The sequence below is a fragment of the Hylobates moloch genome, unplaced genomic scaffold, assembly GCF_009828535.3.
Source record: "Hylobates moloch isolate HMO894 unplaced genomic scaffold, HMol_V3 SCAFFOLD_1, whole genome shotgun sequence".
Classification (NCBI taxonomy): domain Eukaryota; kingdom Metazoa; phylum Chordata; class Mammalia; order Primates; family Hylobatidae; genus Hylobates; species Hylobates moloch.
Window position 1 is genome coordinate 113,284,437 of NW_026652276.1, and position 23,599 is coordinate 113,308,035.

General features: G+C 38.0%; 1 protein-coding gene across 2 annotated transcripts in view; it reads right to left on the reverse strand.

Moving 5' to 3' along the window:
* Positions 1-7,595: 7,595 nt before the first annotated feature.
* The window catches only part of LOC116812189 (zinc finger protein 679), a 45,091-nt gene continuing 29,087 nt past the window's right edge, over positions 7,596-23,599 (reverse strand). For both annotated transcript variants that reach the window (XM_032757921.2, XM_058444538.1), the window contains exons 3-5: positions 14,177-14,303; positions 13,595-13,690; positions 7,596-8,641 (exon numbers count right to left, since the gene is read on the reverse strand). In XM_032757921.2, coding sequence (XP_032613812.1) covers positions 7,668-8,641; positions 13,595-13,690; positions 14,177-14,303 — 1,197 coding nt within the window. In that variant the 3' untranslated portion in view covers positions 7,596-7,667. The remainder of the gene's footprint in view (positions 8,642-13,594; positions 13,691-14,176; positions 14,304-23,599) is intronic.

Sequence of the window (23,599 nt, forward strand, 5' to 3'; positions counted from 1 at the left end):
GAATTACTAACCAGTCACTTACAACGTGGTTTTAAATATTATTTAATGACCACATGTGTAGTTTCCTTGAACTCATTTTAACAACTTATTTCTATTGCTTCTTCACTTGCTATTAGAAAAAAATTAAAATTTATGTTATTAAAAGCCTATGAATTTTATTCTAATCTTAGTGATCATCTTAAAAGACCTTATATGATTATCATCATAGAAACCCTATTTACCATTTACATTTAGAAGAGAAATAACTACTTTGCATTAGACCAAACAGAGTAATTCTTTTTTTTTTAATTGTTTTTTGATTTTTGAGGTGGAGTCTCACTCTGTCACCCAGGCTGGAGTGCAGTGGTGCGATCTCAGCTCACTGCAACCTCTGCCTCCTGCGTTCAAGCAATTCTCCTGCCTCAGCCTGCTGAATAGTTGGGATTACAGGCATGCACCACCATACCCGTGGAGACGGGGTTTCTCCATATTGGCCATGCTGGTCTTGAACTCCTGACCTTGTGATCTGCCCACCTCAGCCTCCCAAAGTGCCAGGATCACAGGCGTGGGCCACCGCACCTGGCCAATTCTTGCTATCTTATAAGCAATTACAATATTAATACCATCACCTAGATAGAACTTAAAGATAACTCAATTTTTCTGTGCTGTTTCTGTTATTTAACTTGTCAGCAATAGCAATAGAAACTCTGATATTTACACCATATTCTGGGTCCAGCAGAACGTGGCAGGAGCCAATATACTTCAGGGCTTTTACTTTCGCTTGGAAACCTTTAGTTTCTGGTGCTGACGGCAATGTAGTGGAAGACACTAAAAATCAGGTGTTGCTACCTGTCACATGATTGGTCACTCTGTGAACACAATAAATATCTTTGCATGAAAAACAACTGAGTAATTGTTTTAATCTAAATCTGCCATAATCTCCAAAATTTTCCCAGAGAAAATGACCAAAATTTTGGCTACAGTTAGATGAGTAAGTGAAAACTGTAGACTGTGAACCTCACCCACTAAAAAAAATCATAAAATAATAGAAAAATCTCTCAAGATTGTAACATTAATATGAAACATTATATACTCATAATATGTAACATTTATATGAAAAGGGAATATTATTCCAATTTTTAAATTCACAGAGCTCATTTTATTTGCAACATTTAACATTCACACTCAAAAATACAAGATCCTGCATGAAAACTTAAGTTGTGCTATAAATATATCGTAAAAATTACATTTAATAATTATCCCTTAATATTAACTCTCCTGACCTTGTGATCTGCCCACCTCAGATTTCTAAGATATATTTTCTAAATAATTTTGTATATGCTACAGTTTGTCTTAGAATCTAATAAAAAAATTTTTATAAAGACAAATAGGGCTATCTGATTTAATTGTCTCACCTGTGGACAGTGCACGCCTCTTATCTCAATTAACTTATGTGGAAGCTACATTGAGAAGCTACAGATAAGCTGAAACTCCCAAGTTTAACACAGTTTTTCACCATATTACAAAATTCCAATTTTCTCATCAGAACATACAAAGTACTGTGTGAAATGATGTGGCACAGAGAGAACAGTGAGAAAACTGTAGCCATAACACAGAAATAAATGGGAAGGGCTGTGATGGACACATCATTAGGATAAACATAAAAGTCACACAACAAAAGATAATCAGAAAATTTAAAAAGCAGAATTTTTATTTAAATTCAGAGAGGCGATTTTGCAGCCTAAGAACTGATGTCTTCTGCACATGCAGAATCAACGTTATATTTTCACCACGAATATTTTCCATCTGCGATTGAGAGTTACAAAGAAAATCAAGCAGGAATAACTATGACTAATTACGAAGCATCTAGTTCACAGATAGTCCTATTTTATATTTGTGCATTAGTCTCTTTTTTGCACTGCTATAGAGATACTACCCAAGACTGGAATATTTATAATGAAAGGAAGTTTAATTGATTCACAGTTCCACATAGCTGGGGAGGCCTCAAGAACCTTACAATAATGGCAGAAGGTGAAGGAGAAGCAGGTATCTTCTTTACTAGGTGGCAGTAGAGAGGGAGAGCAGAAAAATTACCACTTATAAAACCATTCTATCTCATGAGAACTCACTCACTATCATGAAAACACAATGGGTATCATTCTGCTCCTGGCCGCTTCCAAATCTCATGCCCTTTTTGTATTTCAAAACCAAACATGCTTTCCCAATAGTCCCCAAAAGTCTTAACTCATTTTAGCATTAACCCAAAAGTCTAACTCCAAAGTCTCGTCCCTGCTACCTATGAGCCTGTAAATCAAAAGCAACTTAGTTACTTCCAAGATACAATGGGGGTACAGGCATTAGATAAATTCTTCCATTTCAAATGAAAGAAATTTGCCAAAACCAAAGAGCTACAGGCCTCATGCAAGTTTGAATTCCAATGACGCAGTAATAAAATCTTAAAGCTCTGAGATAATATCATTTGACTTCGTGTCCCACATCTGGGCCATGCTGATGCAAGGGGTGGGCCCTCATGGCCTTGGGCAGCTCCTTCATGGACTGGAATTAAATGCCTGTGGCTTTTCCAGGTGCACAGTGCAAGCTCATGGTGGATCTGTCATTCTGGGGTCTGGAGTATAGTGGCCTTCTCACAACTCCAGTTGGCAGCTTCAGGGGGGACTCTGCATGAGGGCTCCAACCCCACATTTCCCTTCTGCATTGCCCTGTTACAGGTTCTCCATGAGGGCTCTGCCTCTGTAGAAGACTTCTGCCTGAACATCCAGGCATTTTTATCCATCCTCTGAAATCTAGACAGAGGTTCCCAGAGCTCAACTCTTGTCTTATGTGCACTCACATGCCCAATACCACACAGAAGCCACCAAGGCTTGAGGATTGCACTTTCTGAAGAAATAACCCAAGCTGTACCTTGACCCCTTTTAGCCACAGCTGGATCTGGAGCAGCTGGGATGCAGGACACCAAGTCCGGAGGCTTCATAGAGCAGTGGGGCCCTGGGCATCGACCATGAAACCATTGTTTCTTCCTAGGGCTCCTGGTCTGTGATGGAAGGACCTGCCTCAGATCTTTAACATGACCTGAAGACATTTTCCCCATTGTCTTGGCTATCAACATTCAGCTTCTCTTTATTTTTGCAAATTTCTGCAGTGGCTTGAATTTCTTTCCAAAACATGGGGTTTTATCTTCTACCTTATGGTCAGGCTGCAAGTTTTCCAAATTTTTATATTCTGCTTCCATTTTAAACATAAGTTTCTCATCTCCATCTGAGACCACCTCAACCTGGACTTTATCATTCATATCACTATTAGCATTTTTGTCAAAAGCATTCAACAAGTCTCTAGGAAGTTCCAAACTCTCCCACATCTTTCTTTTTCTGAGCTCTCTGAACTTTCAACTTCTGCCTATTACTCAGTTCCAAAGTCACTTCCACACTTTCAATTATCTTTATAGCAGTGCCCCAAACTCCCAGTATTAATTTTCTGTATTAGTCTGTTTTCACACTACTATAAAGATACTACCAAAGAATGGGTAATCTATACAGAAAGGAGATTTAATTTACTCACAATTCTGCATGGCTCGGGAGGGTCTAAGGAAACCTACAATTATGGTGGAAGGCAATGGAGAAGCAAGTACTTTCCTCACTAGACAGCAAGAGAGAGGGAAATCAGAAAAAACCACCACTTATAAAACCATCAGATCTTTTGAGAACTCACTATCATGAGAACAGCATGGGGGAAAATTACCCACATGTTCCAATCACCTCCCACCAAGTTCCTTCCTTGACATGTGGGGATTACAATTTGAGATAAGATTTGGGTGTATAAGATCTTAAAGTTACAAATTCAATACAGGGCACGGAATATATATAGATTTTTTTTCAGAATCTCTGAGGTTTCTTGGTTTCTAGTTAATTATCCACCTTATTAAAATGATCTTTTTTGTTTCAATATTGTTTTCTTCTGAAAATGCAAACTCACAAACACGCTCACTTGCTACATAACTTTCTTACACTTAAGGTATATCTTTTATTTATTTATTTTTAGATGGTGTCTCACTCTGTCACCCAGGCTGGAGTGCAGTAGTGCCATCTCAACTCACTGCAACCTCCACCTTCCGGGTTCAAGTGAGTCTCCTGCCTCAGCCTCCTGAGTAGCTGGGACTACAGGCATGCACCACTATCACCAGTTAATTTTTTGTACTTTTAGTAGAGATTGGGTTTCACCATGTTGGCCAGGCTTGTCTTGAACTCCTGACCTCAAATGACCCACTCACCTCGGCCTCCCAAAGTGCTGGGATTACAAGCATGAGCCACTGCACCCAGCTGGTGTATCTTTAGTATATTTGTATATGTAACTCTATGTAAATAAAAACTAAAAGTCTGTTTTTGTTTGTCAGCAGAGAGGGCACATGTAAAAAAATATATAAAACAAATTTTAAAAAATATTTAATCAACTCAGAAATGTATGGATATTAATTATACTCATGTAATTTTTATGATCATAAAATGACCCTATGGTTAATAATTCAATTGCACATACTGAGATAACTAAAAATTGATTGTTTGTAATACAAAGGATAAATACTTGCTTGAGGTGATGAATACCTCATTTACTCTGTTATAATTAAATATTGTATGTCTGTGTTAAAATATCTCATATATGCCATAAGTGTGTATGCACACTATCCACCTACAAAAGTTAAAAAAATTTTAAGTAAGATAAAAAAGAATACAAATTTGACCTATGGGAACAAAATTCTTCAACTTTTTTGCAGTTTAAAACCACTGGCAGGCAAGGCGTGACGGCTCACACCTGTATCCCAGCATTTTGGGATGCCAAGGCAAGTGGATCACCTGAGGTCAGGAGTTCAAGACTAGCCTGGCCAACACGGTGAAACCCCATCTCTACTAAAAACATGAAAATTAGCCAGGTGTGGTGGCATGTGCCTGTAGTTCCAGCTACTTGGGAGGCTGAGGCAGGAGAATCACTTGGACCCAGGATGTGGAGGCTGCAGTGAGCCGAAATTGTACCACTGCAGTCCAGCCTGGGTGACAGAGCAAGACTCTGTCTCAAAACAAACAAACACACACTGGCAAAAAAGAGATTACTAGACATGTCATTCCCCTACATTAACAAATACTATACTGTTACCATCTTTAACCTAGAACCTTAAGTAAGATGGGACACATTAAAATTGATAGCAAATTAACACTTCTATCAAAGCACAAGTCTTAACACATTAAAAACAATTTTGTTTAATGAAAAAATTAAGTTCATACATAATCTTTAAAAAATTTTAAATTTATTGCATTTTATTACACAAAGGTACAATTGAGAAAATAATTTACTAGTAACATTGAAAGGTTTTCCTCTCACTAGAATTCAGAATATTACTGTGAACACCCACGTTATACATCACTAAAATAATTTTATATGTCAACCACAAAGAGCCTCTCCATTTAGATTTTTCACTATGCATGTTACAACCTAATGTCCTTACTCTTTCATAGGAAAGTTCATGAATAATGGACACCTATAAAAATAATCTCTCATATCTCTGATGAAACAATTGATCAAATACTTTCACAAACAATGGGAAGAAAGAATCAACATGAGGTAACGAGACTTGAGTTACTTTATTATTTGCTTTTCAGAAAATCTATATTTTTTTTACAGAAAAAGAAGCATACCTCGAATGTAATTATAAATCTCCAAAAAAATCTACTTGGTTAAAATATATATAATGTTAGTTTTGGATCATTTTTATACTTAGCACCCTGATTTAGTGTAATGTCTGAAGTTTCAGTGCCTTCATTCTTTCTACTGTGAATCCTCAAACGTTTATATAGACTTAATTTTTGATTAAATATATTTTCCCCATCTGCTACATCTGCAAAAATATTTTTTAGTAGAAACTGGTGTTTTCTAAGCTGTAGTTTTTGAACAAATGTTCTTTCACATTCATTACATTTTTAGGCTTTCTCTCAAATATAAATTCTCTGATGTTCACAAAAGTTTGAGCATCTGCTTCAGGGTTTTCCTTTAATATAAAATGTGTACAATAAAATCTATGTTACAAGTAAAGGTACTACAATCCCCTTTATGTTTGAAATGTTTGTCTTCAGAATAGTCTTTACTTTAAAGGCCTATATTTTCTGAAGGTCTTTTTACAGTAATCACATTTATAATATTTTTTTTTGAGATGGAATCTTGCTCTGTTGCCCAAGCTGGAGTACAGTGGCCCAATCTCAGCTCACCGCAACCTCCGCCCCCTGAGTTCAAGTAATTCTCCTCCCCAGCTTCCTAAGTAGCTGGGATTACAGGTGCATGCCACCATGCCTGGCTAATTTTTCTATTTTTAGTAGAGATGGAGTTTCACCATGTTGGCCAGGATGGTCTTGAACTCCGGACCTCATGATCCACCTGTCTTGGCCTCCCAAAGTGCTGGGATTACAGTCATGAGCCACCACACCTGGCTTATAATGCTTTTATTAAGTATAAACTTTCTGATATTGAGTAAGATGTGAACAGATATTAATGACTTTTCACATTCTTTGTATTTGTGCAATTTTTCTCTGGTATAAATGCTTTTTTGTGCCAAAAGGTGTGAGAATTTGTTAAAAGTTTTGCCACATTCTTCATTTCTGTAGGAGTTTTCTTCAGTATAAATTATCTTACCTACCCTAATGTGTGACTACCATTTAAAGGCCTTGCCACATTTAACACATTTCTGGAGTTTCTCACCAGGATGATTTCTCTTTGTTAGAAAGTTTGAGGTGTGGTTAAATGCTGTGTTACATTTTTTATGTATGTAGAGTTTCTCTCCAGTATAAAATTTTTTAATCAATAAGGATGGAGAACCAGTTAAAGGCTTTGCCACATTTTTTTTTTTTTTACAATTGCAGGGGTTGTCTACAATATCAATTCTTACATTTATTCAAACAAAAAGTTTGAGGACTTTTTAAAGACATTTCCATATTCCTTATTGTAGGGTTTCTGTTCAGTATTAATTCTCTTAATGTAGAATAAGGGTTCAAAACTAGTTAAAAGATAAAGCTTTTAACCACATTTTTGTTTTTGTAGGGTTTCTCTCTAGAATGAATTATCTGATATTGTGTAAGGCCTAAGATGTGCTTAAAGGTTTTGTCACATTTTTTACCTTCATACAGTCTCTCTAATATAAACTCTCTTAGGCTTTGGGAGGCTGAGAGGCAGTTAGATCACCTGAAGTCAGGAGTTCAAGACCAGCCTGGCCAACAAGGTGAAACCCCATCTCTACTAAAAATACAAAATCAGCCAGTGTGGTTTCATGCGCCTGTAATCCCAGCTACTCAGGAGGCTGAGGCAGGAGAATTGCTTGAACCCAAGAGGCAGAAGTTGCAGTGAGCTGAGATCATGCCACTGCACTCTAGCCTGGGTGACAAAGTGAGACTTCATCTCAAAAATTTTTTTTTCTCAAATAAATTCTCTTAGGTTCCTTAAGGTTTGAGGGCTGGTTAAAGGCTTTGTTACTTTTTTTACATTTATAAGACTTTTGTTCAATATGAATTCTCTTATGTACAATAAAGGTTTGGAACTGGTTAAAGTCTTGGCCACATTCTTTACACTTGTAGTGATTTTTTTCAAGTATAAATTATTTTATGTATTATAAGGTCTGAGGGCTGGACTTTATCACATTATTCACATTTGTAGAGTTTCTCTCCAGTATGCATACTCTTATGATTAGCAAGACTTGAGGACCACTTAAAAGCTTTGTCACATTCTTCACATTTGTAGGGTTCCTCTCCAGTATGAATCCTCTTATGAGTATTAAGAGTTGAAGAGAAGGCAAAGGCTTTCCCACATTCTTTACATTTGTAGGGTTTCTCTCCCGTATGAATTATCTTATGTTTCTTGAGAGTTGAGGAGCAGTTAAAGGCTTTGCCACATTCTTCACATGTGTAGGGTTTCTCGCCAGTATGAATTCTCTTGTGGTAAGTGAGGGATGAGGATAAGCTAAAGGCTTTGCCACATTCTTCACATGTGTATGGTTTCTCTCCAGTATGAATTCTCTTGTGGTTAGCAAGTGTTGAGGAACGGCTAAAGACTTGGCCACATTCTTCACATTTGTAGGGTTTCTCTCCAGTATGAATTCTCTTATGTTTAGTAAGGGTTGAGGACCAGGTAAAAGCTTTGCCACATTCCTCACATCTGTAGGGTTTCTCTCCAGTATGAATTCTTTTATGTTTAGTAAGGGTTGAAGAGCAGTTGAAAGGTTTGCTGCATTCTTCACATTTGTAGGAATTCTCTCTAGTATAAATTATCTGCTGTTGATTTAGTTGTGAAACCATGCAAAATGATTTGCCATATTTTTTACATTTGAAATGTTTCTTTCCAGTATGTCTTGTCTTATGTCTACTGGAATTTGAAAATTTACTGAAGACTTTGACACATTTATGAGTCTGAAATATTTTGTCTTGGGTAGTTGACAAACATTGGTTAACTTCATTACAACCTCCTTTTTGCACCTCGCACTCACCCATGCTTTTACATTTTTTTGCTTGTAAATTGTCACATCCACATTTTCCATATCTCCTCGGTATTACTTTTTGGAGTGAATCTTTTATGCCCAGCTCTGGCGGAAGGCCTTGGGTGAAATGAGAACATGTAACTGAAAGACATAAAAATCACAAATTACTTCACTTACTACACCCAGATAAATATACTTCACAAATCAAATATATAAAATTATACAAGGTACATTAGCAAAATAGCATATCAAATTACCACAGGCCATAATTCCTTCATAGGTGTATAAATGTAACAAAAACATAGTGATCAAAATACCTTCTCTGGAAATTTATAAATAAAGTGTGTGCACCAGGTGGGCACAATACCAAGAGCCATATAGAGAGAAAAGAAAAGTCTGATACATTTACCCAACACAGCCCTTCTTCATCCCCAATAGAAGAACATGGTGTCTTTAGGAGTAAACTGGCTTTTATTACAAAAGACCAGAAAAATACTGGCACCTATATCTTTACTTTTGGTTTATGGGGGCCCTTCTGTCTTCCATGATAGAAAGTGCTGAATCAAATGGTAGTGTACTTTGAAATGACACCTTTAAGTCTTTTGAGATCAAAAGTGAATGTTACAACAGCAGAAAGACTGTAGTACATGGACAGAAAATAGGTGTGGAAAGTAGCTACCTACTGGTAAGCAGAAACATGGAGAAGTCTTTTAACGGAAAAATAAATACAAAATTGCAGACAAGACACATCCTGAGAACATGTTTGAGAGACTCTGTGAATCTCTAGCCAAGAAAGAAAATTGGTTTCAGGCTATGCCAGGAAAGAGCTGCATTATAAAGATCATGAAAGGTAGTTTTATGTTAATGTTGAAATCTCAACCAAAGATTACAATGTATACAAAACATGAGGACAACATGATCTAATCAAAAAATCAAAAATTTTGAAAAAGCAACTACAAAAATAAAGAGGCATATATTAATTTTAAAAACATAAGATAATCCATATTATGCTCAGTGAGAAAATGGAAAACCAGACACCTAAATAAAATCACAAAAATAAGAATATCAACAATAGGGTTGGAATAATGAAAACAAAACAATTGTGGAATTAAAAAAGAATAACTGAAAAAATTTAAAAGTTAAAAAAAAAAAACATAAGAAATGAAGAAGCTAAACAAACTAGCATATACACAAAAAGATCCATAACACATATTTAAACAAAGTTTCAAAAGCCACTAACCAGAAGACAATCTTGGGAGCTGTAAGATAAAAATGAGGTATTATTTATAAGAATAGTCCTCTGAGACATTTGACAACAGAAAGCTTACAGGTCAGAAAAGAACTGTGCACAATGGTCAAAGTGCTGAAAAAAATCTTCATGGTGAGAATAATAAAAGCAGCAAAAATGTACTACAAAAGAAAGAAAAAATAAAGATCTTCCAGAATAAACACATGCTGGAAAAGCATAAGCACTGTGTGTGCCCTAAATAAAATGCTGAAAAGAGGTCCTTCCACTTAAAATAACATGATGAAAAAAATACATAATCGTATGAAAATACATAACTTTCTGAAAAACATATGCATATACAAAAAATAAAAATCTGTGGTATTATTGTGATCATGCAGAAAACATTTTTAGTTATTCTTTAAAATTTGAAAGATAAAAGCATAAAAATAATCATAAAACATAAAAAGATATAATAATCAACATCAATAAGATGTATAGGGTAGATATAATGAGGACAAATTTTTCTATGCAACTGAAGTCTTTTTTTTACCAGTTTAAAAAATATTGTGGTAACATTTAGAGGTGTTATGAAATCTCCAGTGTAGCACAAAGAAAAAATCTTTATAGACACACAAAAAAAATGTGTCAATTACTAGCATGAGACAAAGATTGATATTATATAATGGTAAAATGAGTCCATTTACTAGGAATCTATAACTATTATGTCTATCTATATGTATAAGCATATATAACATCAGGGTTTCAAAATATATAAAGCAAATATTGATAGAAGTGAAGCAAGAAATAAAATGGCAGCATAAAATTATAAACATTAAGACCTCACTTTCAATAATAAATAAAAAATTGAAATAAAAACTTAATTAAAAAACAGAAAACCCGAAAAACATTATATTGTGTATGAATTCATTTTGCATTGCTATAGAAAATAACCTGAGACTGGGTAATTTATAAAGAAAAAGACTTCTTTGGTTCACAGTTGAGTAGACTGTACAAGATGGATATGCCAGCATCTGCTTCTGGTGAGGATATGAGGAAGCTTACAATTATAGGGTAAGGCAAAAAAGAACCAAACATGTCACATGGTGAAAGATGATGCGAATATGATGTGGAGTAGCCATGTTCCTTTACGCAACCAGCTCTCATGTGAATTAATAGAGGGAGACCTCTATGATTACCAAGGGGATTGTGCCAAGTCATTCATGAGGGATTTGTCTCCATGATGCAAACACCTCTCATTAGGCCCCGCATCCAACACTGGAGATTAAATTTCAACATGAGATTTGGAGGGCACAGAACTCTCCAGTCAAAAGCAAGAGGATACACAATATTCTTATTTGCATCTGGTATGTTCTGTTAGAATACATAGGTCTTAGCAAATTTCAAAAGATCAGCCAGGTGCAGTGGCTCACAGGTGTACTCTCAGCAATTTGGGAGGCCAAGGTGGAAGGATCACTTGGGGCAAGAAGTTTGACACCAGCCTTGGGAACACAGTGAGACCCAGTCTCTACAAATAATTAAAAATTAGCTGGGCATGGTGGGGTATGTCTGTAGTGTCCGCCACTCAGGAGGCCAAGGTGGAAGGATTACTTGAGTCCAGGACGTTTAGGCTGCAGTGAGCCAAGATTGTGCTACTGCACTAGAGTCTGGACAACAGAGTGAGAAACCCTGTGTAAAAAATAATTAAGAAGAACAAAATCATACAGCCTATTTTTTCTAACCAAAACTGAATAAAACTAAAAATAAAAAAGGTAAAACTGGCAAATCAAAAATATATGGAGATAAACACACTTTTCAATGTATTCTTGCACAAGTCAAAGAATTTAATTTAATATTTTTGCTCAAGGGTCAAAATAGTTAAGTGACAACTTAATTTGTTAAGATGTCAATATAACCCACAGTGGTGAACAAATTTAATATAATCTGTATCAAAATTCCAAAAGTATATTTATTCCTGTAATATTGTTTAAATTTTTTAAATTTTATTTTGAACTATATCTAGAGAAACACACATGAAAAACAGAGGCAATATGCTTCTTAATTTTAAAACATAGTAAAAAGCAACAATAACAATAACGACATGGTATCCACACAAAGACACATAAAGACATGATAGAACAAAATAGGGAGCCCAGCAATGAACTCTTCTGTGTATGACCAAATAATCTGCCACAAGGTTGCCATGAGCAGACAATGGAGAAAATATAATCTCTTCAACAGACAATGTTGAAAACTGGACATCTACATTGAAAAAATAAACTTGGATGCTTTAATTGAATCATATACAAAAATATTTTAAACAAAATACTTAGACTGAAAAAAAACTAATGAAATTCTTAGAAAGAAAATATAGTGGAAAGACGTGACATTGGTCTTGGCACCATTTTCTTAGACATGCCATCAGATGTATGAGCAACAAAGAGAAGAACAGAAAAATTTAACTGAGCTAAACTTCAAAATTTCTGTAATCAAATAACACATTTAATAGAGTGACAGTGCCACCCAAGAAACTGGTGACAATATTTGAAAATCACATGTGGTAAGGCTTAATATTGAAAATATATAAACAACTCTTAGAAGTAGACAACAATAATTGAATTACTTGATTTAGAAATGGTCAAGCAAGCCGGGCGCAGTGGCTCATTCTTGTAATCCCAGAACTTTGGCAGGCCGAGGTGGGCAGATCACCTGAGGTCAGGAGTTTGAGACCAACCTGACCAACATGGTGAAACCCCATCTCTACTAAAAATACAAAATTAGCCGGGCATGGTGCACATTCCTATAATCCCAGTTACTCAGGAGGCTGAGGCAGGAGAATCATTTGAACCCGGGAGGCAGAGGTTGCCCTGAGCCAAAATTGCCATTGCACTGCAGCCTGGGCAACGAGAGTGAAACTCAGTCTCAAAAAAAAAAAGAAAAGAAAGAAATGGACAAATGATTAAACTAAATTTTAATTAAAAAAGATATACAAATGGGAAGAACTATTTGAAAGGTTGCACAAAATTAATAATTTATAGAAAAATGCAAAACAAAATCACAATACAAAACAAAATTACCTTACATCAATTAGAATGGCCACTATAAATTTTTTCAAAAACACCAACTATGTTGATGATGTAAGGAAATTGAAACCTATGTAAGTTGTTGATGAGAAAAAAAGATGCAGCTATCATAAAAAATATGAATGTTCTTTGAATAATTGAAAATGGAATTATACAATACAGCAATTTTATTTATAAATCTATATCTAAAATATGCAACACAGTAAAATGAAGACATAAGAGGTATCCTGCTTGTACATCCCCCCACAGCAAGTCTCATAACCCAACCTCTAAATAAATAAATACATGGATAAAAATTAAAAAATAAAAAAATTGTAAAAAGAACTTTAAACTATATTTCAAGTCTATAGTAATGAAAACAGAATGGCATGTGCAGAAAAACGGACAACCACCAATGAAACAGAAACTACTATTCTCACACATTTTAGACATGATGCAAAAAAAATTTTTTAATGGTTTAACATAGTTTCTCAAAAATATGCAGATATTAGTGTGCCCCCAAAACAATGGCAAAGCAGTCAGTCTCTGATGAGCCATAAAGAAAACTTTGGCTCACACTGTGAACTTGAAGAAAGATTAATGAAGCGAAAGTAGAATCCTTAGAGAATTTAAAAGCCTGGGGCAGAAGGTGTCCCTATCTGAGAGCAAAAGAAAAAAAATGACTCGGGCTTCTCAGTAACTCTTTCCACGGAAGCACATCTCCTCAAACCACATTTTAAGGACTGGCTTCCTCCTTGACTTTTGTACCTCTCATCTGTGTCATCTGCTTCATTCACTCTCACTTACCTGGGTGTTTGGTTACCATCTCATTTCTCTTTATATTCCAAGGCTCTTTATTTTGCTCCAGACAGGTGATCAAGTCTGGCTTAGAGACAGCGATACCTGTTTTATTAAGGAAAAAAAGTAACATAAATCTTGCTGAATTCTTTAATTACCAAACTAGTATTATGCTTAGTAAAGAGGATATAATAGAAAATTCTAGAAAATTAATATTGATTCATAACAGAACTTTCTAATTATTTAGAAAATATTTTGAATTTGTAGGTCCTTAATTTCACTACTCAGTACTACTGAATCAAAAATTGGTGGCAGCAACTGAATTCTAAGGTGTGGGCAATGATATTTTATGCCATGACATTTTTGAAATTGCCACTAACCTAGAGCGAAAGATACATAAGCTCAGGAAAGGGAAAAGTTCAGGTCAAGATAAAACATCTTGAAGAATTTGTTCTACACCAATGAATCCCCAAGATTTTCTTAAAATCAGAGAGCTAAAATTCACTCATGCAAAGCAGAAATTACCAAAAAACATTTTAGAAAAGAGAGAAAAGAAATATATTAGGAATTGTGTATTGAAGTTATCCTCACCCAGGGAGACCAAGTTTCTGTAGTTCTCTAACATCACATCTCTATATAAATTCTGCTGAGCATGATCCAGGAATTGCCATTCCACCAGAGAGAATTCTACGACTACATCTCTGAATGTCAACAGTCCCTGAAAAACAACAACAACAACAACAACAAAAAACCACTCATGAACACACAAACACCACGTGGCCGTAGGCAGAGATTTTTATTTGACTCAAGTTAAAAAAGAGAGTAAAAAGAAGTGTTTCTCACTTATAAGAGTGACTAAAATTATTCAATGATAATTTTTAACACTGAAGTATTCTCTAACTCTGAGAAAAGAGGATAGCATATGATCCACAATACCACTGTAGATATGATACTTTTCTGGATGATAAATTATTAAATTAAGGGCATCAATATGGACATGTCAATTTTTTTCTTTTCTTTTTTCTTTTTTTTTTTTCCTTTTGGAGACCAAGTCTCATTCTGTTGCCCAGGCTGGAGTGCAGTGGCACGATCTTGGCTCACTGAAACCTATGCCTCCTGGGTTCAAGCAATTCTCCTGCCTCAGCTTGCCAAGTAGCTGGGACTACAGGTGTGAGCCACCATGCGTGGCTAATTTTTGTATTTTTAGTAGAGATAGGGTTTCTCCATGTTGGCCAGGCTTGTCTTGAACTCCTAACCTCGGGTGACCCACCCACCTTGGCCTCCCAAAGTGCTGGGATTACTAGCATGAGCCACCGCACCTGGCCTAAATTTAATTAAAAGAAACACCAGTTTTATGCAAAGTTGAAGATAACAGATAACTTCCCTGTTCTGTAATTTTTAACAGTAACATTAAGTGGCATTTCTTTAGCACCCTAGAGAGCAAGTATCTCTTAATAGTTTTTTCAGAACTTTCTGGGTAATAAATGCCATCCTGTTTATGTCAGCATTTTTTAAATCCTGTTCTGCATGGGACTAATAGAGCACACAGATGAAACTTCAACAAGACATGTTTCACTTTTCATTAATATCCAAAGACAACTGTGTTTCCCCAGAAGAAATCTTGAGTATCCACACCTTCTCATGTTCAACAGCTACAATGGGAACATTTTAAATATTGCAGGTCATAAATTTGTGGTGAGAATTCTGCATGGCATACAAAAATCCAAGATGAAGAAAATATCTGGAAGGCTATGGTATGGCCAGGTACAGTAGCTCACGCCTGTAATCCCAGCACTTTGTGGGGCCAAAGCGGGTGGATCATTTGATGTCAGGAGTTCGAGACCAGCCTGGCCAACATGGTGAAACCCTGTCTCTACTAAAAATACAAAAATTAGCTGGGCGGGGTGGCAGGCGCCTGTAATCCCAGCTACTAGAGAGGCTGAGGCAGCAGACTCACTTGAACCCGCAAGGCAGAGGTTGCAGTGGGCCAAGATTGTGCCATTTCACTCCAGCCTGGGGGACAAGAGTGAAAACTCAGTCTCAAAACAAACAAACAAAACAAAACAAAAACAAAAAAAAAAGACTATGTTATACAGAAAAAAATTTTTTTCAGAACCCCTGGACTATCATAAAAATAGCAAAAAATAATTGAAACAAACTCATTAGGTATAAACAGCACAAGCAGAGAAGTAAACATTTGCATGTTCCGAACACATGGCATTCCAAAAGGCAGAGTGGACACTGCATTTTTTTTCTTTTTGAGACAGTCTTGCTCTGTTGACCAGCCTGGAGTGCAGTGGTGCAATCTTGGCTCACTGTAACCTCCACCTCCTAGGTTCAAGCAATTCTCCTGCCTCAGCCTCCTGAGTAGCTGAGATTACAGGTGTGTGCCACCACACCCAGCTAATTTTTGTATTTTTAATAGAGACAGACTTCCACCATGTTGGTCAGGCTGGTCTCGAACTCCTAACTTTGTGATCCACCCGCCTCAGCCTCCCTAAGCGTTGGGATTATAGGCGTAAGCCACCATGCCTGGCCCGGACACTGCTCTTGATCTGAGACATGCTCACCTGAGAAAAAGTGATTTTTTTCTTTTCCTCTTCTTTCTCTGAAATGTATTTTCAGATAAGATGCTCTGGACATATCAAACCTGCATCTTGAGAATACGCCTTTAAAGCACAACCTATTCACCTGCTACTGCCACACACACCCACGGCAGAAAGACCGAGACTTGGAGAAAACATTCACCCATTTTTGTTGTGTATAACTGAAAAGATTTAAGAGCAATGAGAGAGCGAGCTTCTCCATAACAATTAAAATATAAGTTTCTTTTTCCCCTGCCCTCCCCTATCAGACTTCAGCAATTTTCTTTACAGTAATGGGAGCATGAACCGCACTGACCTCTTCCTACCAAACTGAAACAGGGCAGGCAGTGCAGCCTTCCTTTGATGCAAAGGTTGAACCAAACTCTCCTGAGTATCTTGAACCCCTCAAGTTTATAAATCACTTGGTAATCTTGGCACTACTTTATGCAAAGTGATTCTGCAGGATCCAAAAGGGTCCAGGAATGGGCTTTTTCAACAAGTCCCCTGTAAATGCTGATTGTGCTTTCCCAGACACATTATTAGCATCAGCGAGAGAAAGCTCCACATCAAAGAGTTAGAAAGATCTCAATTTGCAAACCTAATGTTATAATTAAAAGAATTCCAGAAGTAAGAGCAAACTAACTTCAAAGCTAGCAAAAGACAAGAAATAACCAAAATCATAGCTGAAATGAAGAAGGTGAGACATAAATAACTATAAAAAGTTTAACGGGCCAGGCACAGTGGCTCACGCCTATAATCCCAGCACTTTGGGAAGCCGAGACGGGCGGATCATGATGTCAGGAGTTCGAGACCAGCCTGGCCAACATGGTGAACTCCTGTCTCTACTGGAAATACAAATATTAGCTGGGCATGGTGGTGGGTGCCTGTAATCCCACCTACTCAGGGGGCTGAGACAGGAGAATTGCTTGAAACCAGAAGGCGGAGTTTGCAGTGAGCTGAGATCACGCCACTGCACTCCAGCCTGGGCGAAAGAGTGAAACTCTGTCTCAAAAAAAAAGTTCAACGAAACCAGAAGTTGATTCTATGAAAAAATTAATAAGATAGATAAAACACTAGATTAATGAAGAAAAAAGAAGTAATTCAAATAAACACACTCAGACTAAAAAGTCCAAAAACAACAGATGCTTGTGAGGTTGTAGAGAAATGGAATACTTATACGCTGCTGGTGAGCGTATAAATTTGTTTAACCATTGAGAAAAACAGTTTGGCAATTTTTCAATAACCTGAAAACAGAATTACAATTTGACCCAGCAATCCCACAATTGGGAATGTAACCAATGAATGTAAGTTATTCTACCATAAAGACACATGCATGCACATGTTTATTACAGCACTATTTACAATACGAAAAACAAGACATAAACCTGTATGTCTTCAATGGTAGACTGGAGAAAGAAAATGTGGGATGTACACACCATGAAATATGATGCAGCTATAAGAAAGAAAAACATTGCCGGGCGCGGTGGCTCACGCTTGTAATCCCAGCACTTTGGGAGGCCGAGGCGGGCGGATCATGAGGTCAGGAGATCGAGACCACGGTGAAACCCTGTCTCTACTAAAAATACAAAAAATTAGCCAGGCGTGGTGGCGGGCGCCTGTAGTCCCAGCTACTTGGAGAGGCTGAGGCAGGAGAATGGCGTGAACCCAGGAGGTGGAGCTTGCAGTGAGCCGAGATCGTGCCACTGCACTCCAGCCTGGGCGACAGAGTGAGACTCCGTCTCAAAAAAAAAAAAAAAAAAGAAAGAAAAACATTATGTCCTTTGCAGTAACATGGATGGAGCAGGAGACCGTTATTTTTAGAAAACTAGTGCAGGAACAGAAAATCAAATACTGTATGTTGTCACTTATAAGTGGGAGCAAAATAATGACAACACGTGGACACAAATAAGAGAACAGACACTGAGGCCCAGTTCAGCGTGGAGGGTCACAGGATGAAGAAAATCAGAAAAAAAAATCTATTGGGTACTATGCTTAGTACCTGACTGATAAAATAATCTGTACACAAAAACTTCATGATATGATTTTACCTATATAACAAACTTGCACATGTACTCTTGAATCTAAAATAAAAGGTAAAAGAAAAAAATTCTGTCGGGCGTGGTGGCTCACACCTGTAATCCTAACCCTTTGGGAGGTTGAGGCAGGCAGATCACCTGAGGCCAGGAGTTCGAGACAAGCCTGGCCAACATGGTGAAACCCTGTCTCTATTAAAAATACAAAATTTAGCCAGGCGTGGTGGCATGCAGCTATAATTCCAACTACTTAGGAGGCTGAGGCAGGAGAGTCTCTTGAACCCAGGAGGCGGAGGTTGCAGTGAGCCGAGATCAGGCCACTGTACTCCAGCCCGGGTGACAGAGCAAGACTCTGTCTCAAAAAAAAAAAAAAAAAATTCATGGGTGGGAAAGAGCACAAGGTAAGTGATAGGACTGGTTTGTACTACAGACAGTGGTCCATGTGGGGCTATACTCTGATTTCGTCTTGTGTCCATGCAGGCAGATTAGACTATGATCAAGTGGTACAGATCCCTACATTGGTGGAGGAAACAGGTTGCTACTGCAGATTCAGTGTCTGGGGTTGGGGATATGCCAGGAAACTTGTAAGCACATTAATGGGATTTTGGCAAGAAGCACTAAAAGCAAAAGCGCTGTGGTGGACTACTTGAGGGTGATGCCTAGTTCTGGGAGGAGTGTGGATGCATCAATGTCTAGTGGGTCTGTCTGAATGTGTGAGAATCATGTGGTGGTAGCGGTGAAAGAAGGAGGTCTGTTATCAGAATTCCTTTTCTCTAAGTTTTTAGTCCCCTTTCACCCTGAGAGGAGACCTAGAATCACAGGACAATGTGCAGTGTGACAGCCTGTGTGCAGGAGAACACAGCCTCCCCTTACCAGACACCCAGAGTCCCCCTCCAGGTCAGGCCTCTGTAATATCTCTTTTCTGATACCAAATCTGTGGAGTTTGCTGACCAGGAGGCAATTTTTTTCCTTTTTTTTTTTTTTGAGATGGAATCTCACTCTGTTGCCCAGGCTGGAGTGCAGTGACATGATCTCAGCTCACTGCAACCTCCACCTCCTGGGTTCAAGTGATTCTCCTGCCTCAGCCTCCCGAGTAGCTGGGATTACAGGCACCCATCACCACGCTCGGCTAATTTCTGTATTTTTGGTAGAGATGGGGTTTCACCATGTTGGCCAGGCTGGCAACAAGCAATTTTTTAATACCAATTTATTGTCTAACATTTCCATCCTGATACCACCCAGAGTCAGCACAGACCATAATTCAGAGCTCAGTCTCATCATATTGCCCTTACTGCATATGCCTGTCACAAATCCCAGGGACCCATCTATGCTTCTCAGCTACTGTCTGTAAATTGGAGACTCCCATCATCTCCCTCAAGTTCAATAATTTGATAGAGATACTCACAGAATTCTGCAAAATCCTGTACTTATGTTAACCAGTTTACTATAAAACATGCAACCAAGAAACAGTGAAATGGAAAAGATGTATAAGACAAAAAAAATGTTGGAGAAGATGGGGCATATAGATAATCTTGGTAAATGGCTGTGATTAGTAAAATTCTCCAGCCTGGCATGATGGCTCATGCCTGTAATCCTAGCACTTTGGGAGGCTGAGGCGGGTGGATCACCTGAGGTTAGGAGCTTGAGGCCAACCTGGCCAACATGGAGAAAAGCCATCTCTACTAAAAATACAAAAAATTAGACGTGGTGGGCCTGTAATCCTAGCTACTTGGGAGGCTGAAGCAGGTGTATTGTTTGAACCTGGAAGGTGGAGGTTGCAGTGAGCTGAGATTGTGCCACTGCATTCCAGCCTGGGTGACAGAGCAAGACTTTGTCTCAAAAAAAAAAAAAGTAATAATAAAATAAAGTAAAACAAAATAAAATAAAATTCTCCATCCTTTGTGGTCTTCAGCAACAGCTTAATAGAAAGAAACATTCTCCCCATTATGACTTAGATGGTGTTGTATTTTCTCACTTATCACATAGCCAGACATAGACTCTGCAAATTTCTACTTATAAAAGAATCTGCTAAATACTTTAATTCAGTGGTCAAAACAAAACACTTCTTAATCAACTTTGCTTACATTTTTCCTTTTTCCCAGGGCTTCTGACCTTTGAGCTACTTTCAGTCTGAGCCAACATACAACCCCATTTTCTGTCTTTCCTTAAAAACATGCTATCTTCAGGGTAAAACATTCTCTGATCTAGAATCTAATTTTGCCCCCTTCTATCATACCATTCTTACTCCACCTTCTTTCTAAATTTGTTTGCTATTCTCTATGAAAGAAAGTGCTTGTCTGCCTAAACATTGATATCCTTAAAAATCTTATACCTGGTACTTTTTTCTGTTGTTGGGATTCAGAACTTATTACCCAAATCTGATTTTGCTTTATTTTACAAAGTCTAGAAACTGCCCCAAAACATCAACATCTTTATTTTCAGTAAGGTCTTTCCAATTCCCATCTATTCTAACTCTAACTGCATCTGCCTGTGGGTCCCCAACTTTCCTGGGCTCTGTTGCTCATCTCAGTATAAAGGCTTCTTGCATTGCTGGGTGAGCAGGCCGGGACATCTGCAGGAGAGGCTCCCTAGAAAGAACTGACTAGGCCTTCATTAACCTCCTTTTGCAGACTCAATATTGCCCTTAGCTTGGAGTTACAGGGCTCAGGCTTTAATTTCCAAGTCAGAGATGTTCACTTAGTTTTTGAAACTAAGTGTTAGATAAATTCAGAAAAATTACTGGAACACAGTGTTTATACAAAGGGAAAAATTTTAAGGTGCTTATATTTTATAGCTCAATGAGAAAAGCAAAAGTATCTATCTCTTTCAGACAATACACATATCATTTTCTTATGTCCATAACAGGACATTCTGTAATTAGTACTATGACCAAATTCCTAGAAGGTGCACAGTCCCATCTCATAAAGTTTAGCATAAAATTCAGAAATCAAGATAACAGGGCCAGGAGCAGTGGCTCTTGCCTGTAATCCCAGCATTTGGAGAGGCCCAGGTGGCCGGATCACCTGAGGTCGGGAGTTCGAGATCAGCCTGGCCAACATGGCAAAACCCTGTCCCTACTAAAAATACAAAAATTAGCCGGGCGTGGTGGCAGGTGCCTGTAATCTCAGCTACCTGGGAGGCTGAGGCAAGAGAATCACCTGAACCCAGGATTCGGAGGTTGCAGTGAGCCAAGATCATGCCACTGCACTCCAGCCTGGGCAATAGAGTGAGACTCCGTCTCAAAAATAAAAGTAAAAATAAGATAACAGGATGTAGAACAGAAGTATTTACTGTCATAATAATTTTGCAAAAAGAGACGCTGATGTTTTGATGAATCTATGTCATTCCCCAGTTATCTACCACATTTTCTTGTGCAAATGTATTCATTTCCGACAGCCATATGGAAGAGACATTTTTCATATTATTTCCCTTGGTAATATTCGCAAAGCTAAGCCTTAGAATACTGCGTGAAATCACACAGCCAAAAAATAACACACCTGAGAAAACTTCTATGCTCACTCTGAAAAAGAAAAGTGTAAATGCAAATTTCTAACAAACAGAATACATGACTAAATTTTTTTTTCTGAAACTCATCTCTTTTATGACCTTTGTAAATATTTTCTTACTTATTGAGCTCTACTGATAAAATGCAATTTACAGTTAACTAACATAAGTTGAAAGAAGTGAAAATATCTTTTCAGGGTGACCAACCCAGGGAGTGGCAGTGCTGATTGGAACACAGACACGTCTGACTCATGTGTCAAGTCAAGCTATCTAATCACTTGAGAGAGTCTCCCACGCACATCCTGCTCACTGAAATGCTCAATGACAACCATTCCAGGAGACATTGCACCGTGCCTCGGTGAGTTCCCCAGGTGCAATCACTTTGAGATTCTTGCACCATCTTATTGGGGTCAGTTTTTCTTGTCTTTAGAAATAGTTTTTATTTCCCTTCACAAATCTGACAGAATCCAGACAGCAGAAATTACTTCTGTGTTTTTCCCTCAATACCAGCATATGATTGGCTGACTAGCAATGTGTCTCCATGAAATGGAAGCTGAGTTGTGTAAAGACAATTCTAATGTCACAAGGGATTCGCTTTTTATAGGAAAAGTATACCAGGAGATTGCTCACAGCCCCAAGGCATTCATTTGCTCTCTTCTCTTGAAAGGCTACACTTCATATCATGTGCTGTTCTCTAAAAGAAAATAACTCAGGAGATGATATTCACTAGACACTCCAGCAGACACGGCCACGGTGGGTTGATATTCACTAGACACTCTGGCAGACAGGGCCACGGTGGGTATCTTGGTTTATCCCAAAGCAGTACTAAGACCCAGAACCAGGAAAAACCTAAAGTGTGGCTGAAGAAACATTACCCTGTAGGGTTTCCCCCAAAAAAACTCAACCCACACATTATGATAAGATGTCTGAGCTTGGACAAGACAAAGGAAGAGGCACATAGATTTTTTTACAATACAGTGTCAGAGGATTACTCTCTGCCTTTTCTCTTCTTTTCTTTTTTTTTTTGAGACATGGTCTCACTCTGTTGTCAAGGCTGGAGTGCAGTGGCATGATCTTGGCTCACTGGAACCTCCATTTCCTGGATTCAAGTGATTTTCTTGTCTCAGCCTCTTGAGTAGCTGGGATTAGAGGCGCCCACCACCACACCTGGCTAATTTTTTTGTATTTTTAGTAGAGATGGGGTTTCATCATGTTGGCCAGGCTGGTTTCTAACTCCTGACCTCAAGTGATCTGCACCTTGGTCTTCCAAAGTGTTAGGATTACAGGCGTGAGCCACTGCTTCCGACCTCTGCTTTCTTCTTATGTGAAATATTTATAAATGGGAAGCTTTTTTTTACAAAGCATTGAATGGCACTTTTTAAGTGTCATCCAATGAGTTTTAAAAAAATAATTAGTGTAAGTACTGTGTCTGAAACATACAAGAAAGGACAAATAGGTAATAATGTGAGTTAGAAAGAAAAGTTGGCATTTGGGAATGTCAGATGGAACTGGAAATTTGATATTTTACTGCAAGCCAGTTAGTCTGTGAGAACAGGGAAACTGACTTAAGACCTTGTTTAAGACACGGTTGAGGCCCGGCATGGTGGCTCATGCCTGTAATCCCAGCACTTGGGAGGCCAAGCAGGCAGATCATCTGAGGTCAGGCGTTCGAGACCAGCCTGGCCAACATGGTGAAACCCCATCTCTACCAAAAATACAAAAATTAGCTGAGTGTGGTGGTGCAGGCCTGTAATCCCAGTTACTCGGGAGGCTGAGGCAGGAGAATCACTTGAACCAGGGAGGTGGAGGTTGTAATGAGGTGAGATCGAGCCACTGCACTCCAGCCTGGGTGATGGAATGGGGCTCCGTCTCAAAAAAAAAAAAAAAAAAAA